The 11,884-nt window shown below is 41.3% G+C and overlaps 1 protein-coding gene and 1 long non-coding RNA gene across 2 annotated transcripts in view; one reads left to right on the top strand and one right to left on the bottom strand.

Moving 5' to 3' along the window:
- NUP160 (nucleoporin 160) overlaps positions 1 to 8,048 on the top strand; it is a 28,891-nt gene extending 20,843 nt beyond the window's left edge. Inside the window, exons 29-36 of the mRNA XM_082215520.1 lie at positions 653 to 713; positions 2,091 to 2,201; positions 3,064 to 3,187; positions 4,081 to 4,182; positions 4,666 to 4,807; positions 6,018 to 6,143; positions 6,470 to 6,574; positions 7,491 to 8,048. Coding sequence (XP_082071646.1) covers positions 653 to 713; positions 2,091 to 2,201; positions 3,064 to 3,187; positions 4,081 to 4,182; positions 4,666 to 4,807; positions 6,018 to 6,143; positions 6,470 to 6,574; positions 7,491 to 7,577 — 858 coding nt within the window. The 3' untranslated portion in view covers positions 7,578 to 8,048. The remainder of the gene's footprint in view (positions 1 to 652; positions 714 to 2,090; positions 2,202 to 3,063; positions 3,188 to 4,080; positions 4,183 to 4,665; positions 4,808 to 6,017; positions 6,144 to 6,469; positions 6,575 to 7,490) is intronic.
- On the bottom strand, positions 3,378 to 11,802 carry LOC309528399. Its single transcript, XR_014217733.1, has 2 exons — positions 11,193 to 11,802; positions 3,378 to 3,831 (listed from the first exon to the last, which is right to left on the bottom strand). It is a non-coding gene; the product is annotated as an uncharacterized lncRNA (long non-coding RNA).
- Positions 11,803 to 11,884: the final 82 nt, after the last annotated feature.

The following is an 11,884-nucleotide window of genomic DNA, read 5'->3' on the forward strand; positions in this document are numbered from 1 at the left end:
GCTTCCTATTGGCTGCAGGACGCTCCTGCAGCAAATCAGAAGCTGTGCCTTGGAAGTTGAATGTTTTGGAAGTTGAACAGACTTCCAGAACGGATTCCGTTCGAGTTCCAAGGTACGTCTGCATTAGCATTTCATTGGATGCAGGCAAATGGTTACACAGCTATTATAAATATTCATAGGGTTATATTCAATGTAGCATGCAACAAAATGTTCCATCAGCTCAAGGATTTCTCCTTGTGCAACTGAACTTAATCCCCCCCCCATTGCCCTCCCCCACATGCCTCCTAGATCTGTTCTGAGGTTTCCCCAAACCTTCTAGAGCAGATTTGGGGACATGAAGAGAGGGGAATCGCATTGCACTAGCACTAATCTTTGCACTAGCACAACTATTCTGCCTATAGTAATGTTCACTGAATAAAAATATGCAGAATAAGCAGATATGCAAGTTTGCTTCCTTTGCTTAATTGATTCCGACTACAGAATTTGCCATTTTCGCAAGTCAAACTGAGGATGTCACTTTGTATGTTTCTGCACTGAAATCTTGGGAAAAATAGACAGAATCCTGGTGGTGCTTAAACACTAGTGAAGATGTTGTAGAGACTGAAGATTTGTATATCCAGTTGTTTAGAGTGCTTATCCTATCTCACACTAGTATGAACGTCCAGGAGCATCCCCCAAGAGAAGTCATGATGGAGAGTGTGCTGCTGCCCCAAGTGAGTCTTCTGCTGTTCCACTTTCTCAAATGCAGATAATTCCAAATGTCTACTCTTAAATTCTGATCAACCAGCTTAATTTTTCTGACTTACTCGCTTTCCAGCTTATGTTTGGTTAGTTTTGATTCATGTTTGCAGGGCATTTGCCTTTAGTCATGTCCCTTCCTATCTTCCCATATCCTCCCATATCTTGTCTACATCTTTTTATCTGTGTTATGCTAGTTATCTGGGATGTCTCCATGATATGCGAGAGTCTGGTGCACTGGTTTCTTACCCACATAGCTCAGTATTTTGAATTGATCACAAAAATTGTGCAGTAGACAGTGTTGTCTGAGCTGTTGTTGGGGGCAGAGTAGGTATGAGTTATGAAAATACAACCACTATTCTGGAGGGCCAAAAGGGCACAGGATTGCCAAGTTAAGAAGACTCCTGTATTTTCATTAGTGCTGAGTGATTCTCATCACTGTAGCACTACAGGAAGAAAGGATATAGGAACTTTACAGCCTATGATCTTAAAGGCATTTCTTAACACAGGAAGGCAGGGAAACATATGATAGTCTTTTGGGCCAGCCATGTGACCCTAGATTCCTCCTCCAGTTCTTTCCCTGTTTTCACCCTGGACTTAACCTTTTTCTTCCAGCTTGCTTCAGCCTCCTCTGGATGTAACTCTTTACTTTGAATCTGTGTGCATTATTCTTCTATTTCTATTGGTGTTAGTTTTGGAATGCCTTCAGCATCTGTCTTATACTTTCAACTAACAAAATTAAAGGAAGAGCCTTGGGTCACATGGCTGGCCCAAAAGACTATCATATGTTTCCCTGCCTTCCTGTGTTAAGAAATGCCTTTAAGATCATAGGCTGTAAAGTTCCTATATCCTTTCTTCCTGTAGTGCTGCAGTGATGAGAATCACTCAGCACTAATGAAAATACAGGAGTCTTCTTAACTTGGCAATCCTGTGCCCTTTTGGCCCTCCAGAATAGTGGTTGTTTAATTGCCTACTAGGGTTATTGGTGGATATAATCCAGCATATTTGATGTCTTGCCCTAGTTAGAACATTCATGGTAAGGGCCCAACATTCCTATTTATGATAATACCAAAGAAAATGCTGATGTCCTTGTTCAAATAGGAAATCAGGATAAATATAAATATTAATTTGCAGATGACTTTAATACATCCAGCTAATCAGCTGCCCCCTTATAAAGTTGATGATTAGTGGGAAACCTTTTATGTTGGGGTTGACTAAAAGAAAGCTAGTATAGTAGCTGCTCATCACTCAAGAGCAGAATTTTGCCTTTATATTGCCTGGTTTAACTTTAAATTCTCAACAGTAGACTCTTGAAGTTGGCACATTGTAAATAAATGATTATTTTGGTACAGCGGGAAGTCGGATTGAAATCTTGGAGCTTCAGGATTTGGAAAAAGAATGTGTGCTGGCTCGCATACGGCTAACTTTAGCACAACATGATTCAACAACAACTGCTATTACAGGTAAGCTCAGGATTTACGTTCATACTACTTGGCTTAATAACTGTACAGAGGGTGAGCAATTTAATCTCTGTGTGGGAGATCAGTAACCCACAATAAATGTATTTCCACATCCTCCTGTTGCTGTTTGTGGGATGTGGAATCCAATCTTAATTTGTGAAACACCTGACATCTTTCCGCAGGGCCTGCTAGACAGAGTTGTTCCACCAGGCCTTTGGTTAGGGCGCAGCCTGACTCCCTCCTCTGGCAACCTGCACAGAATTTTGCTTAACGGTTGCCATCAATTTGATTTTAATTAATTTTTATAATTGAAATGTTTTTAGAATGTTGGATTATTTGATTGTTTGATTACTTGATTGTTGTTAGCCGCCCTGAGCCCGGCTTCGGCTGGGGAGGGTGGGATATAAATAAAATGTATTATTATTATTATTATTATTATTATTATTATTATTATTATGCTGCTGCTACATTTGCAGCAAGAGGAGATTCTGCTAAATAGTGTTCTGTGATCTCATATCCACAGTAGGCATGGTCTACTCAATTATGAGAGAGAGGGCTTGTGGCTTTGCATCTATAAGAACTGAATGCTGCAATTACTCTGTATACAATCGTGGCAGATAGAGTTGTATTAAATAGAGTGCTAATGTTAAAGTTCCATAAATGCCCCTTAATCTGTTCTGTGGGTTCACTCATCACCCCAGAGTGGATTTGGGGGTGGCAGCACACACGTGGGGGAGGAGAAGGGGAAATCCCCTTGTGCTTGTGCTAATCCTTGTGCTAGTACAAAAAGTTATTTGAATATCGCCCACTTATATACATATGTGTGGGGTTGAGATGATGTTATTCTGTTATGTTATCTACCCAGGAAACTCATCCCCCAAGGAGCTGGTAACCCTGTTGGTGCAGGCTGGTCGTTTTGACACTGCCATTTCTCTCTGCCAGACCTACAACTTTCCCTTAACACCTGTGTTTGAGGGACTTACTTTCAAGTATGTAACATATTATTGGACTTAAGTACATAATGTGAGTAGTGAAATATCTATTGACCTTTTGGAAAAAGTATATTCAGATTTGAAAGTACGTACTTTTTAAGTGAAATCATACACTCTTGCTTTAAAACTATGTCTAAGCCCAAGTAATATGAGAATGTGATATGAAGTGGGAGTGATTATGACAGCATTGAGGCTTGAGCATTTGATGTATTCTTGCTCATAATCTTACATTTTGCCTTGGCCAACTCTCATTTGAGAGTCTCAAATATCCTTGGAACAAATTGCTGAGTAATCAAGCCCTGAAACTATTACCAATACACGTTTTCACTTTCACTTAAGCTTCTGTGGTTGGTTTATACAACGTCTCAATCATTTCCTGTTGTGTTGATGTTACCATTTTCATAGGTATCAGTTTGATTTCAACTACCTTGGTAGCAACTAAACCAGTGACACTTGTGCTGGCGGCTAAAGTTGTGGCAGGATGTTTTAAAGATGGGTGACAGTCACTGATACAGTCCTGAATAAGCAAAGATGTTCCAAGAATAGTAGAAGTGTTCAATAAGCTCACTGATCTCCTTATCAAGCACAGCCAGGTGCATACGTAGGGTTCTAGAGCACAGCCATTACTTCAGCATCTGTAACTGAAGCAAAGAGCAACTGTAAGATGGAATGTTTGGAAAAGTAAGACCAGGGTTCAATTTCCTGCTCAGGTGAACTTGATTGTTTCTCAGCCAGAGAATCTAATAAAGTTGTTAGAACAAAGCAGGGATAACTCCATATGGGGTGGGTGGGAAGAATTCAATCAGTTTTTTAAAAAATAAATTTAAAAAAGGGTTAGAATTACTATTGCACATACAGTATCTGAGTGTACCTGGTTATTTGTATTCCAGATGTATTAAACTCCAGTTTGGAGGGGAAACAGCATTAGCAGAAGCATGGGATTGGCTAGCTGCAAATCAGCTGTCATCAGTCATCACAACCAAGGAGACCAGGTACTGTGATATATTTTGCAGGAAAGGAAAGCAAGTACTTTGTGGTCCAAGAAATCTGCATGGAAATAAATATTTCTTGCTAATAAAATACCAGAAATTGCACTTCAGGATTGTGGTTGTCCTGCTTCATTTAGTCTTCAACAAACCATCTTGAAGCAGCAGTTCATTCATGCTTTCTTTTTTGCTTTGTCTATTTTGAAGGATGGTTTAAGTGCAAATGTTAAGGACATCCTGTAGTGGCTCTTGTACTTCAGATAAAACCACATGGCAACACTTTCTAGGGGTCCAGAAACTTTGGCTTAACTGAATTAAGAACAGAAGAAAACAAGTTCACATATAAAAAGTTGAGCAAGAGATTGTGCAAAGGGGATGTGTGGACTCCCCTGTGAACCATCAAAAGATTCGGGAATGGAGATTTTCACTGGCAGCCAGAAACATGCATGTATCCACCCATCTGTTAATGGTATTCCAATTGTGTTGCAGTGCAACAGATGAAGCATGGCGTCTTTTGTCCTCCTACCTGGACAGATATAAGTCTCAGAACTGTTCATACCATCGCTGTGTAATCAACAAGTTGCTGTCTCATGGAGTGCCCTTGCCTAACTGGCTTATCAACAGTTACAAAGTAAATACCTGATCTGTGCACAATTAATCTGGTGTTCAGTGGAGGATAAATGTACAATGCTGGCTCATTACTTCCCTGTTGACTGCTTAAAAAGTGTGATAAATGAGTTTCAGTGACACTTGTTTGTAGCTTGAGTAATTGTCAAATAATAGTAATTCAGGAGCTAAAATCTGCACTGTGGTGAGTAAATTGCATGTTCCTAATGTTGTAAATGGACGCGAGTGGCGCTGTGGTCTAAACCACTGAGCCTGGGCTTGTCAATCCAAAGGTTGGCGGTTTGAATCCCCGCGACAGGGTGAGGAGCTGTTGCTCGGTCCCGGCTCCTGCCAACCTAGCAGTTCAAAAGCACGCCCAAAAAGTGCAAATAGATAAATAGGTACCGCTCCAGCAGGAAGGTAAACGGCATTTCCATGCGCTGCTCTGGTTTTGGTGTTCCGTTGCGCCAGAAGCGGCTTAGTCATGCTGGCCACGTGACCTGGAAAAACTCTGCAGACAAATGCTGGCTCCCTTGGCCTGTAAAGCGAGATGAGCGCTGCAACCCTAGAGTTGTCTGCAACTGGACTTAACTGTCAGGGGTCCTTCACCTTTACTTTTTTAATGTTGTAAATGAAATGGGAACTTTAATGTTACAACTTGTGACTTTTGCATTTTACCTTATTTTTATTTTATAGCATTTTACTTTATTGTACACTGCTTTGATGCCCACAGGCTGTGAAGTGGTTTATGAATTTGTATAATAAAATAAATATCAACCAAACATTTCAGATGATAACAAAAGCCTCTGAGAGATCTGGCAGAACCAATAGCAACACACCCTGTCTGGTGTAGGTCATCCACCATGGTGCCCAAAGTCCTTTCAACCCCAGCCAACAATTTGGATTCTTCATTTTAAGCCTCTGTTAAATAAAGGAAATAATTTGCAAATGTTTAAGGGGGTGGAAATTGGAAGCAACAGAGGGATCTGAAAGACAGGGAAGCAAGCTAGCCATGGCCTTGGGTGCAAGAAATAAAAGAGTTGTGTTTCACCAAAACAGTCCAGAATTTTACAAGAATCTCTGCAATAGGTTATTTTTCAGTATGCTTTGTGTGTCTTGTGTTGGGTTCTTATAAATCTCACCAGTAATGAGGGCTACCTGTCATCCACTAAGCTTCTTAAATATAACAAGACTTTCCAGTAAGTGTCTGCTCAGTTTCATTTGTTTCTCTACAGATGGTAGATGCTGCTGAACTTCTCCGCCTCTATTTGAACTATGACCTCTTGGAAGAAGCTGTGGATTTGGTGCTGGAATATGTGGATGCCTTACTTGGGAAAGGACCTCATTACTTTGGCATTGAGGTACAATTGGGTGTTCAGTTCATTCCACTATATTTTTTACAAATGAGAAAAAGTGATGGAATGTACCTAGCTTGAAGAATTATGGAAAAACTAAGAAAAAAACAGGTTCACAGACAAGGAGTACTCCTGGATGACCATGTGGCAGCCTAGAGACCTGGCCAAAGTGACTCATGCCCTAGTTACTCCAGACTGGAGTACCACTGTATGCTGTATCCAGCCCCCCCACCTCTACCATGTCCAATGGTTTTACATTTTTTGCACTTGGGAAGTTTCTCATTCAGCTAATGTCTCATTCAGCTATATTAAAGGTTTTATTTTCTTTTTAGTTCCCATTATCAGCTACAACTCCAATGGTTTGGCTTCCATATTCCGCAATTGACCAGCTTCTTCAAGTGCTAGGAGAAAATGCAACCAATCACCATAACACAGTGGTAAGTATGTCTGATGGAAAATAGAAATCAATGTGTCCAGTGCTATGGATTGTCATATCTTACTGTATCACTTTGAATGTAACCTGGTGATGTTCACAAGGTGCTTTCAGCTCTGTGATTGGCCATATGCCTTTTGATCCTTGGCTTATTAAATATAACCTAGGGGGGTTGGGCCAACAGATTAGGTCCAGGGTGTGACTTCATGGTGTAATGGATGGTCCCTGCCATCATGAAAATGCCATGGTGTGGATACTCCTCAAGAAACCAGGCCTGGACCCAATGCTTTGACTAGCTACCAAGCAGCTGCAAATGCACTCTTCTTAGAAAACGTGGTGGATACTGAATGTGTTTGATATTAATATATAGGATATGATATGATATGAAAATGTTTTCATATATAAATCAATTATATCTGTCTCCATGCTGTTTTGGTTACTGATTATTACAACAGTTTGTGCACTCAGTCTCCTGAAAACGGTATAAGAGCCAGCACAGAGAAATGTCTATCCTCCAGCAAATTTTTACCACAAATTAAGTTTCACTTTGGAAGATTCAAAATACTATAATAAAATGTACCTGCTGCAGGTCCCCCGTCCCCCCAATTTCATGAATAAGGGAGTTTATAAAACTTATGTGTTTATCATGAGTTGGCCCTCAATTCCATCTGCTGCCCTAATGCTTTCTGAAGGGAAGAGGTTGAAATCTGAACTATGTAATCAACTGCTGGGGGTCAGAAAATACTGCAGGAATCTTTAGCATTTTCTGTTAAAATTAAATTGTTATTAGCTGCTTTGGGAGTCAGTACAGGCTGCAAAATTTGGTATAAGGCAATAAAGGGCAGTTGTATCTCTTGCATCCTCAATCCCTCAACTATACCTATTTAACTGAAACTGATTGTACTTCTGTTCCTTTCCAGCTCTATCAGAAGGTGCATGACAAATTAGAGGTCTACCAAAACCAGGTTGATAAGGCAACTCGGGATCTTCTGTATCGTCGGAACTAGCAGATGGACCTGGATTGTGTGACTTTACTTAATCACCTTGTGCCTGGTGGCCCTTCAGACAAAGCTACAAGAAAAGACTGTGCTAATGTGCATAACTGGCATGAAGTATGTGTGAAGCATTTGCTTTGCATGGATTGGCTGGAGTCATAGGGAACCCTGTGCGCTGCTGGTGGTGCTATTATTACAAATTCTATTTTTTCACAATGAACCAAACATTCCCTACCAGGGAATGATAGACTTTTTAAAATAAATATGTTGGGGACGCTGAATTAAATTTAAGCTTTTAAGCCTGTGCCAAACTGGGTGCTAAATCATTTCCAGCAATGAATCCCTGGTTGTACATTGCATGTTCCTACCATCTTTCTACTGAATTATTCCTCATACTGTACTATATATGGGAGCTAATGTTGGTCTTATTTATTGTGACAGTTTTTGAATTATCTTTAATAAAATGAAAACTTTGTTTAAAAATCCAGAGCCGTTTTTCACAATAGCTTATTGCAGTGCATCTTTATATAGGGAAAGATGTATTTTGAAGGAGACAAATAGAAAGTGTGATCTGATATTTCCATTGAAGGAGAAAATGGGAACAGATAATGATCAGTTATTTACTAGTTCTCATTGGAAGTTTCTATTCCTGACTACTGACAATTTTGTTCCAGTAGAAAATTTACTGAAGTAATGTCAGTGCTTCATACTTGTGCAATATTTCTTTTGCAACTTTGAGTGTAAATGACATCATCAACACAAAAACTAGGTGCTAGCACCTGAGTTTCAAATAGTAAGATGTCATTGTATTGATGGTTGGTATGGGTTATGTCCACGTTCTATCAAGTGACATTGAGGCCAGTGTCTTCATCTGCAGGCCCAAAGGAGTGCCTGTGCAAGCGGCTTGATACAGGGATACCAAAGGAGAATGTAAAAAAATGTGAAAATGGCCACTTCCAGTGCTTTATTAAAGAAAAGTGATCTTGCATCACAGCCAGCAGAGCCCTGCTGCTTTTACAGACTCTGAATGGACGCCAAGCAGTTGTCATGACTTGTTTGCAAGGCGCTAATATGTTAAGAATTACATATACACATACTTTTTGGAGAGGCGAACCATTGCTGGAGCTGCCTTGTCAATATGCTTGTCCAGCTCAGAAAACAAACAAAGCAGTTAGACCCCTGCGCAACTGAGATAGCGTTTGAGCATAGATGTGGGCCTAATTTTCTAGCTGCTTTCTTACCAGTAAAAACTAGAATGGAATACAAAGTGTATAACATGAAGAACTGTTTTCAGACCAAGGGCTACATTACCCCGGGGCAAAGCTGTAGAGCAGGGGTGGATTACCTGTGTTCAGCTACACCTCCCATCAGCCCTAGCCAGTATACCTGAGAGACAGAGATGATGAGAGCTCAGCAACATCTAGAGCAGGGGTCTGCAACCTTTAAGACAAAAAGAGCCACTTGGACCCGTTTCCGAAGAAAAAAAATCTGGGAGCCGCAAAACTCGTCATTATAAAAAATAACTTTTTTGTCACTTTTTATTATTTCTTTGTTTGACCCCTCAGAATTACTCCTCCTCATAGAAATAAACGTTAAATTAACAAGTTACCTTTTTTTGTGTGTGTGTTCTTCACTCCCCTTCAAAACAGTGACCAGTGTACATGCCCCCTTTCAATGCAGTGACCAGCGTACATGCCCCTTACAATGTAGCGTGCGGGCGGGAAGGTGACGTCGGGACGGTGCGTGACTAACGCACGCACCGCCCCCATGCGACGTCACAGCCAGTACAGCGCCCGCCACAGTGGGGAGTGTCGGGGCGCACAATGTGCCTCCTCCCCTCGCTAGTATCCGCCCCGGAGCTGCGGCAAAGGTGTAAACGAGCCACATGCGGCTCCGGACCTGCGGGTTGCAGACCCCTGATCTAGAGGGCACAAGGTTAACCACCCTGCTATAGAATGCCACGCTGCAGTAGTGGGCGAGGCTTGGCACAATAATACATACTTATCAGAGAGCTATTTTCCATGGAAATAAAATATGTGTATTTAGGTCAGTCACTCCTTCCATTTTCTCCAAATGCTTTTAAAAAAAGTTTATTACTTAAATAAAAAGTTTTCCCTTTATCTGTTCTGTTAATTGTGTAGCAATCCCAGCAAAAGAATGCATATGTCAATGCATAGTCTCAAACATCTAAATGCAATTGTATTTTATCCTGAAAAGTAGCTAATTTTTACAAATGCAAACAGACAATGGCAGTGTCACCAAGCACTGTAGAGGCTTAAGAGAGTTGGGCTGTGTTGCTTAGGTTCAACCCTCACCTCTCTCAAAAAAAACCATGAGGCTCATTGGGTGACCTGGGGCAGTCACTAAGAAGAGTTTCGATTTGATATCCCGCTTTATCACTACCCGAAGGAGTCTCAAAGCGGCTAACATTCTCCTTTCCCTTCCTCCCTCACAACAAACACTCTGTGAGGTGAGTGGGGCTGAGAGACTTCACAGAAGTGTGACTGGCCCAAGGTCACCCAGCAACTGCATGTGGAGGAGCGGAGACACGAACCCGGTTCCCCAGATTACCAGTCTATCGCTCTTAACCACTACTACACCACACTGGCTCTCTACTTCAATGAGAGGACAAAATGAGAGTGGTCGCATCCTCTATGCCGCCCTATGCTACTTGGAGAAAAGGAAGAACATAAATCGGAGCGGGAAGGAACCTGTAGGCATTCAAACGTTGGGTTCCACCTCCCATCAGTCCCACCCTGTGTAAGTGACAGCCTCGGTAATAATAACCCAACATCTCCAGGTCCCATCGCTGACACGTATATATATTTTAAAGGGGTGATTCTTGTCCTGTTTTGAATCGCCATTGCCCATACCATCTTCTTGTGCACTCAATTTCGCTCAAGCTTGCATGTGACAAACCTTGAAAATGAAGTTTTAACTCTTTTTGACTGTTAAGCAACGTCCGGGGCTGTAATTGTGGCCCTTTGCTAAGTCACATTATGATTTGTTTGTTTGTTTGTTTTTGTTTTATTAACAATCTCTTATATGACACATTTCATATAGCATATCTCGTATAATATATACATATGTATTGTACATCTTCTTGAGTAAACATATATATAATCCGTGTAAGCAAAAATCATATACAAGTACTATTTTGTTTAAGAGCCAGTGTGGTGTACAGGTTAAGAGCGGTAGACTCGTAATCTGGGGAACCGGGTTCGCGTCTCCGCTCCTCCACATGCAGCTGCTGGGTGACCTTGGGCTAGTCACACTTCTCTGAAGTCTCTCAGCCTCACTCACCTCACAGTGTTTGTTGTGGGGGAGGAAGGGAAATGAGAATGTTAGCTGCTTTGAGACTCCTTCAGGTAGTGATAAAGCGGGATATCAAATCCAAACTCCTCTTCCTCTTCTACTTACATAAATTAAACTGATTTGTATTTTTACTATCTTTTGTAGTCTTATCTATTTATTAACATGAATTAAAGAAAGAAAAAACCAGGAAAAAAAGAAAAAGGTGTAGTTTGACTTCCTATCATATCCCTCCCAGTGTATATAATTATATAATGAATATACCTATCATTATTGTTCTTTATATTCCTTCTACATTCTTACAACTGTTAGTACCTTTTGTTGCTTAGTCACATTATGAGTCCCATGAGGAGTGGGTGCATCCGGGGCTGCCTTGCAAGTAGCTGCTTCTTTGGCGATCACTCGTAGCCAAGTAAGGTTGTCTTCCATAAACACAGTTTTAACAGTGAGTCCGTAAGTGACTGTGGAGGCCAATTCTGGACCCACAGTCCTTCCACAGCGTTGATCACGGTGTGGATTTGCCAAGCGTGCCTTCCTCCTAGCATGTTTCTCCCTTGCGTCCTGAGTTCGAGTGTCTTCAAAGCCCATGACACCTTAGATAAAGGCTGTTCTCCAACTGGAGCGCTCGCAGGCAAGTGTTTCCCAATTGTTGGTGTTTATACTACATTTTTAAATATTTGTCTTGAGACAGCCTTTAAACCTCTTTTGTTGACCACCAGCATTACGCTTTCCATTTTTAAGTTCGGATTAGAGTCATAGCTGTCAACCTTCCCGTTTTTGCGGGAAATTCCCTTATTCCAGCGCCGTTTCCCGCTGCCATCCCGGATTGTTAGATATCCCGTAAACGGTCCCCGGGACAGGTGAGGCTGCTGATCCCTTATTTTCGAGGCTGCTGATCCCTTATTTTCAAATCTGAACGTTGATGGCTATGATTAGAGTAGTTGCTTTGGAAGAAGGATGCCGAAGGGAAGCGCTAAGAAATGTATCAGCGGCGAGCGCGCCTGCCC

This window comes from Podarcis vaucheri (genome assembly GCF_965113315.1).
Source record: "Podarcis vaucheri genome assembly, chromosome: 1".
NCBI classification, from domain to species: domain Eukaryota; kingdom Metazoa; phylum Chordata; class Lepidosauria; order Squamata; family Lacertidae; genus Podarcis; species Podarcis vaucheri.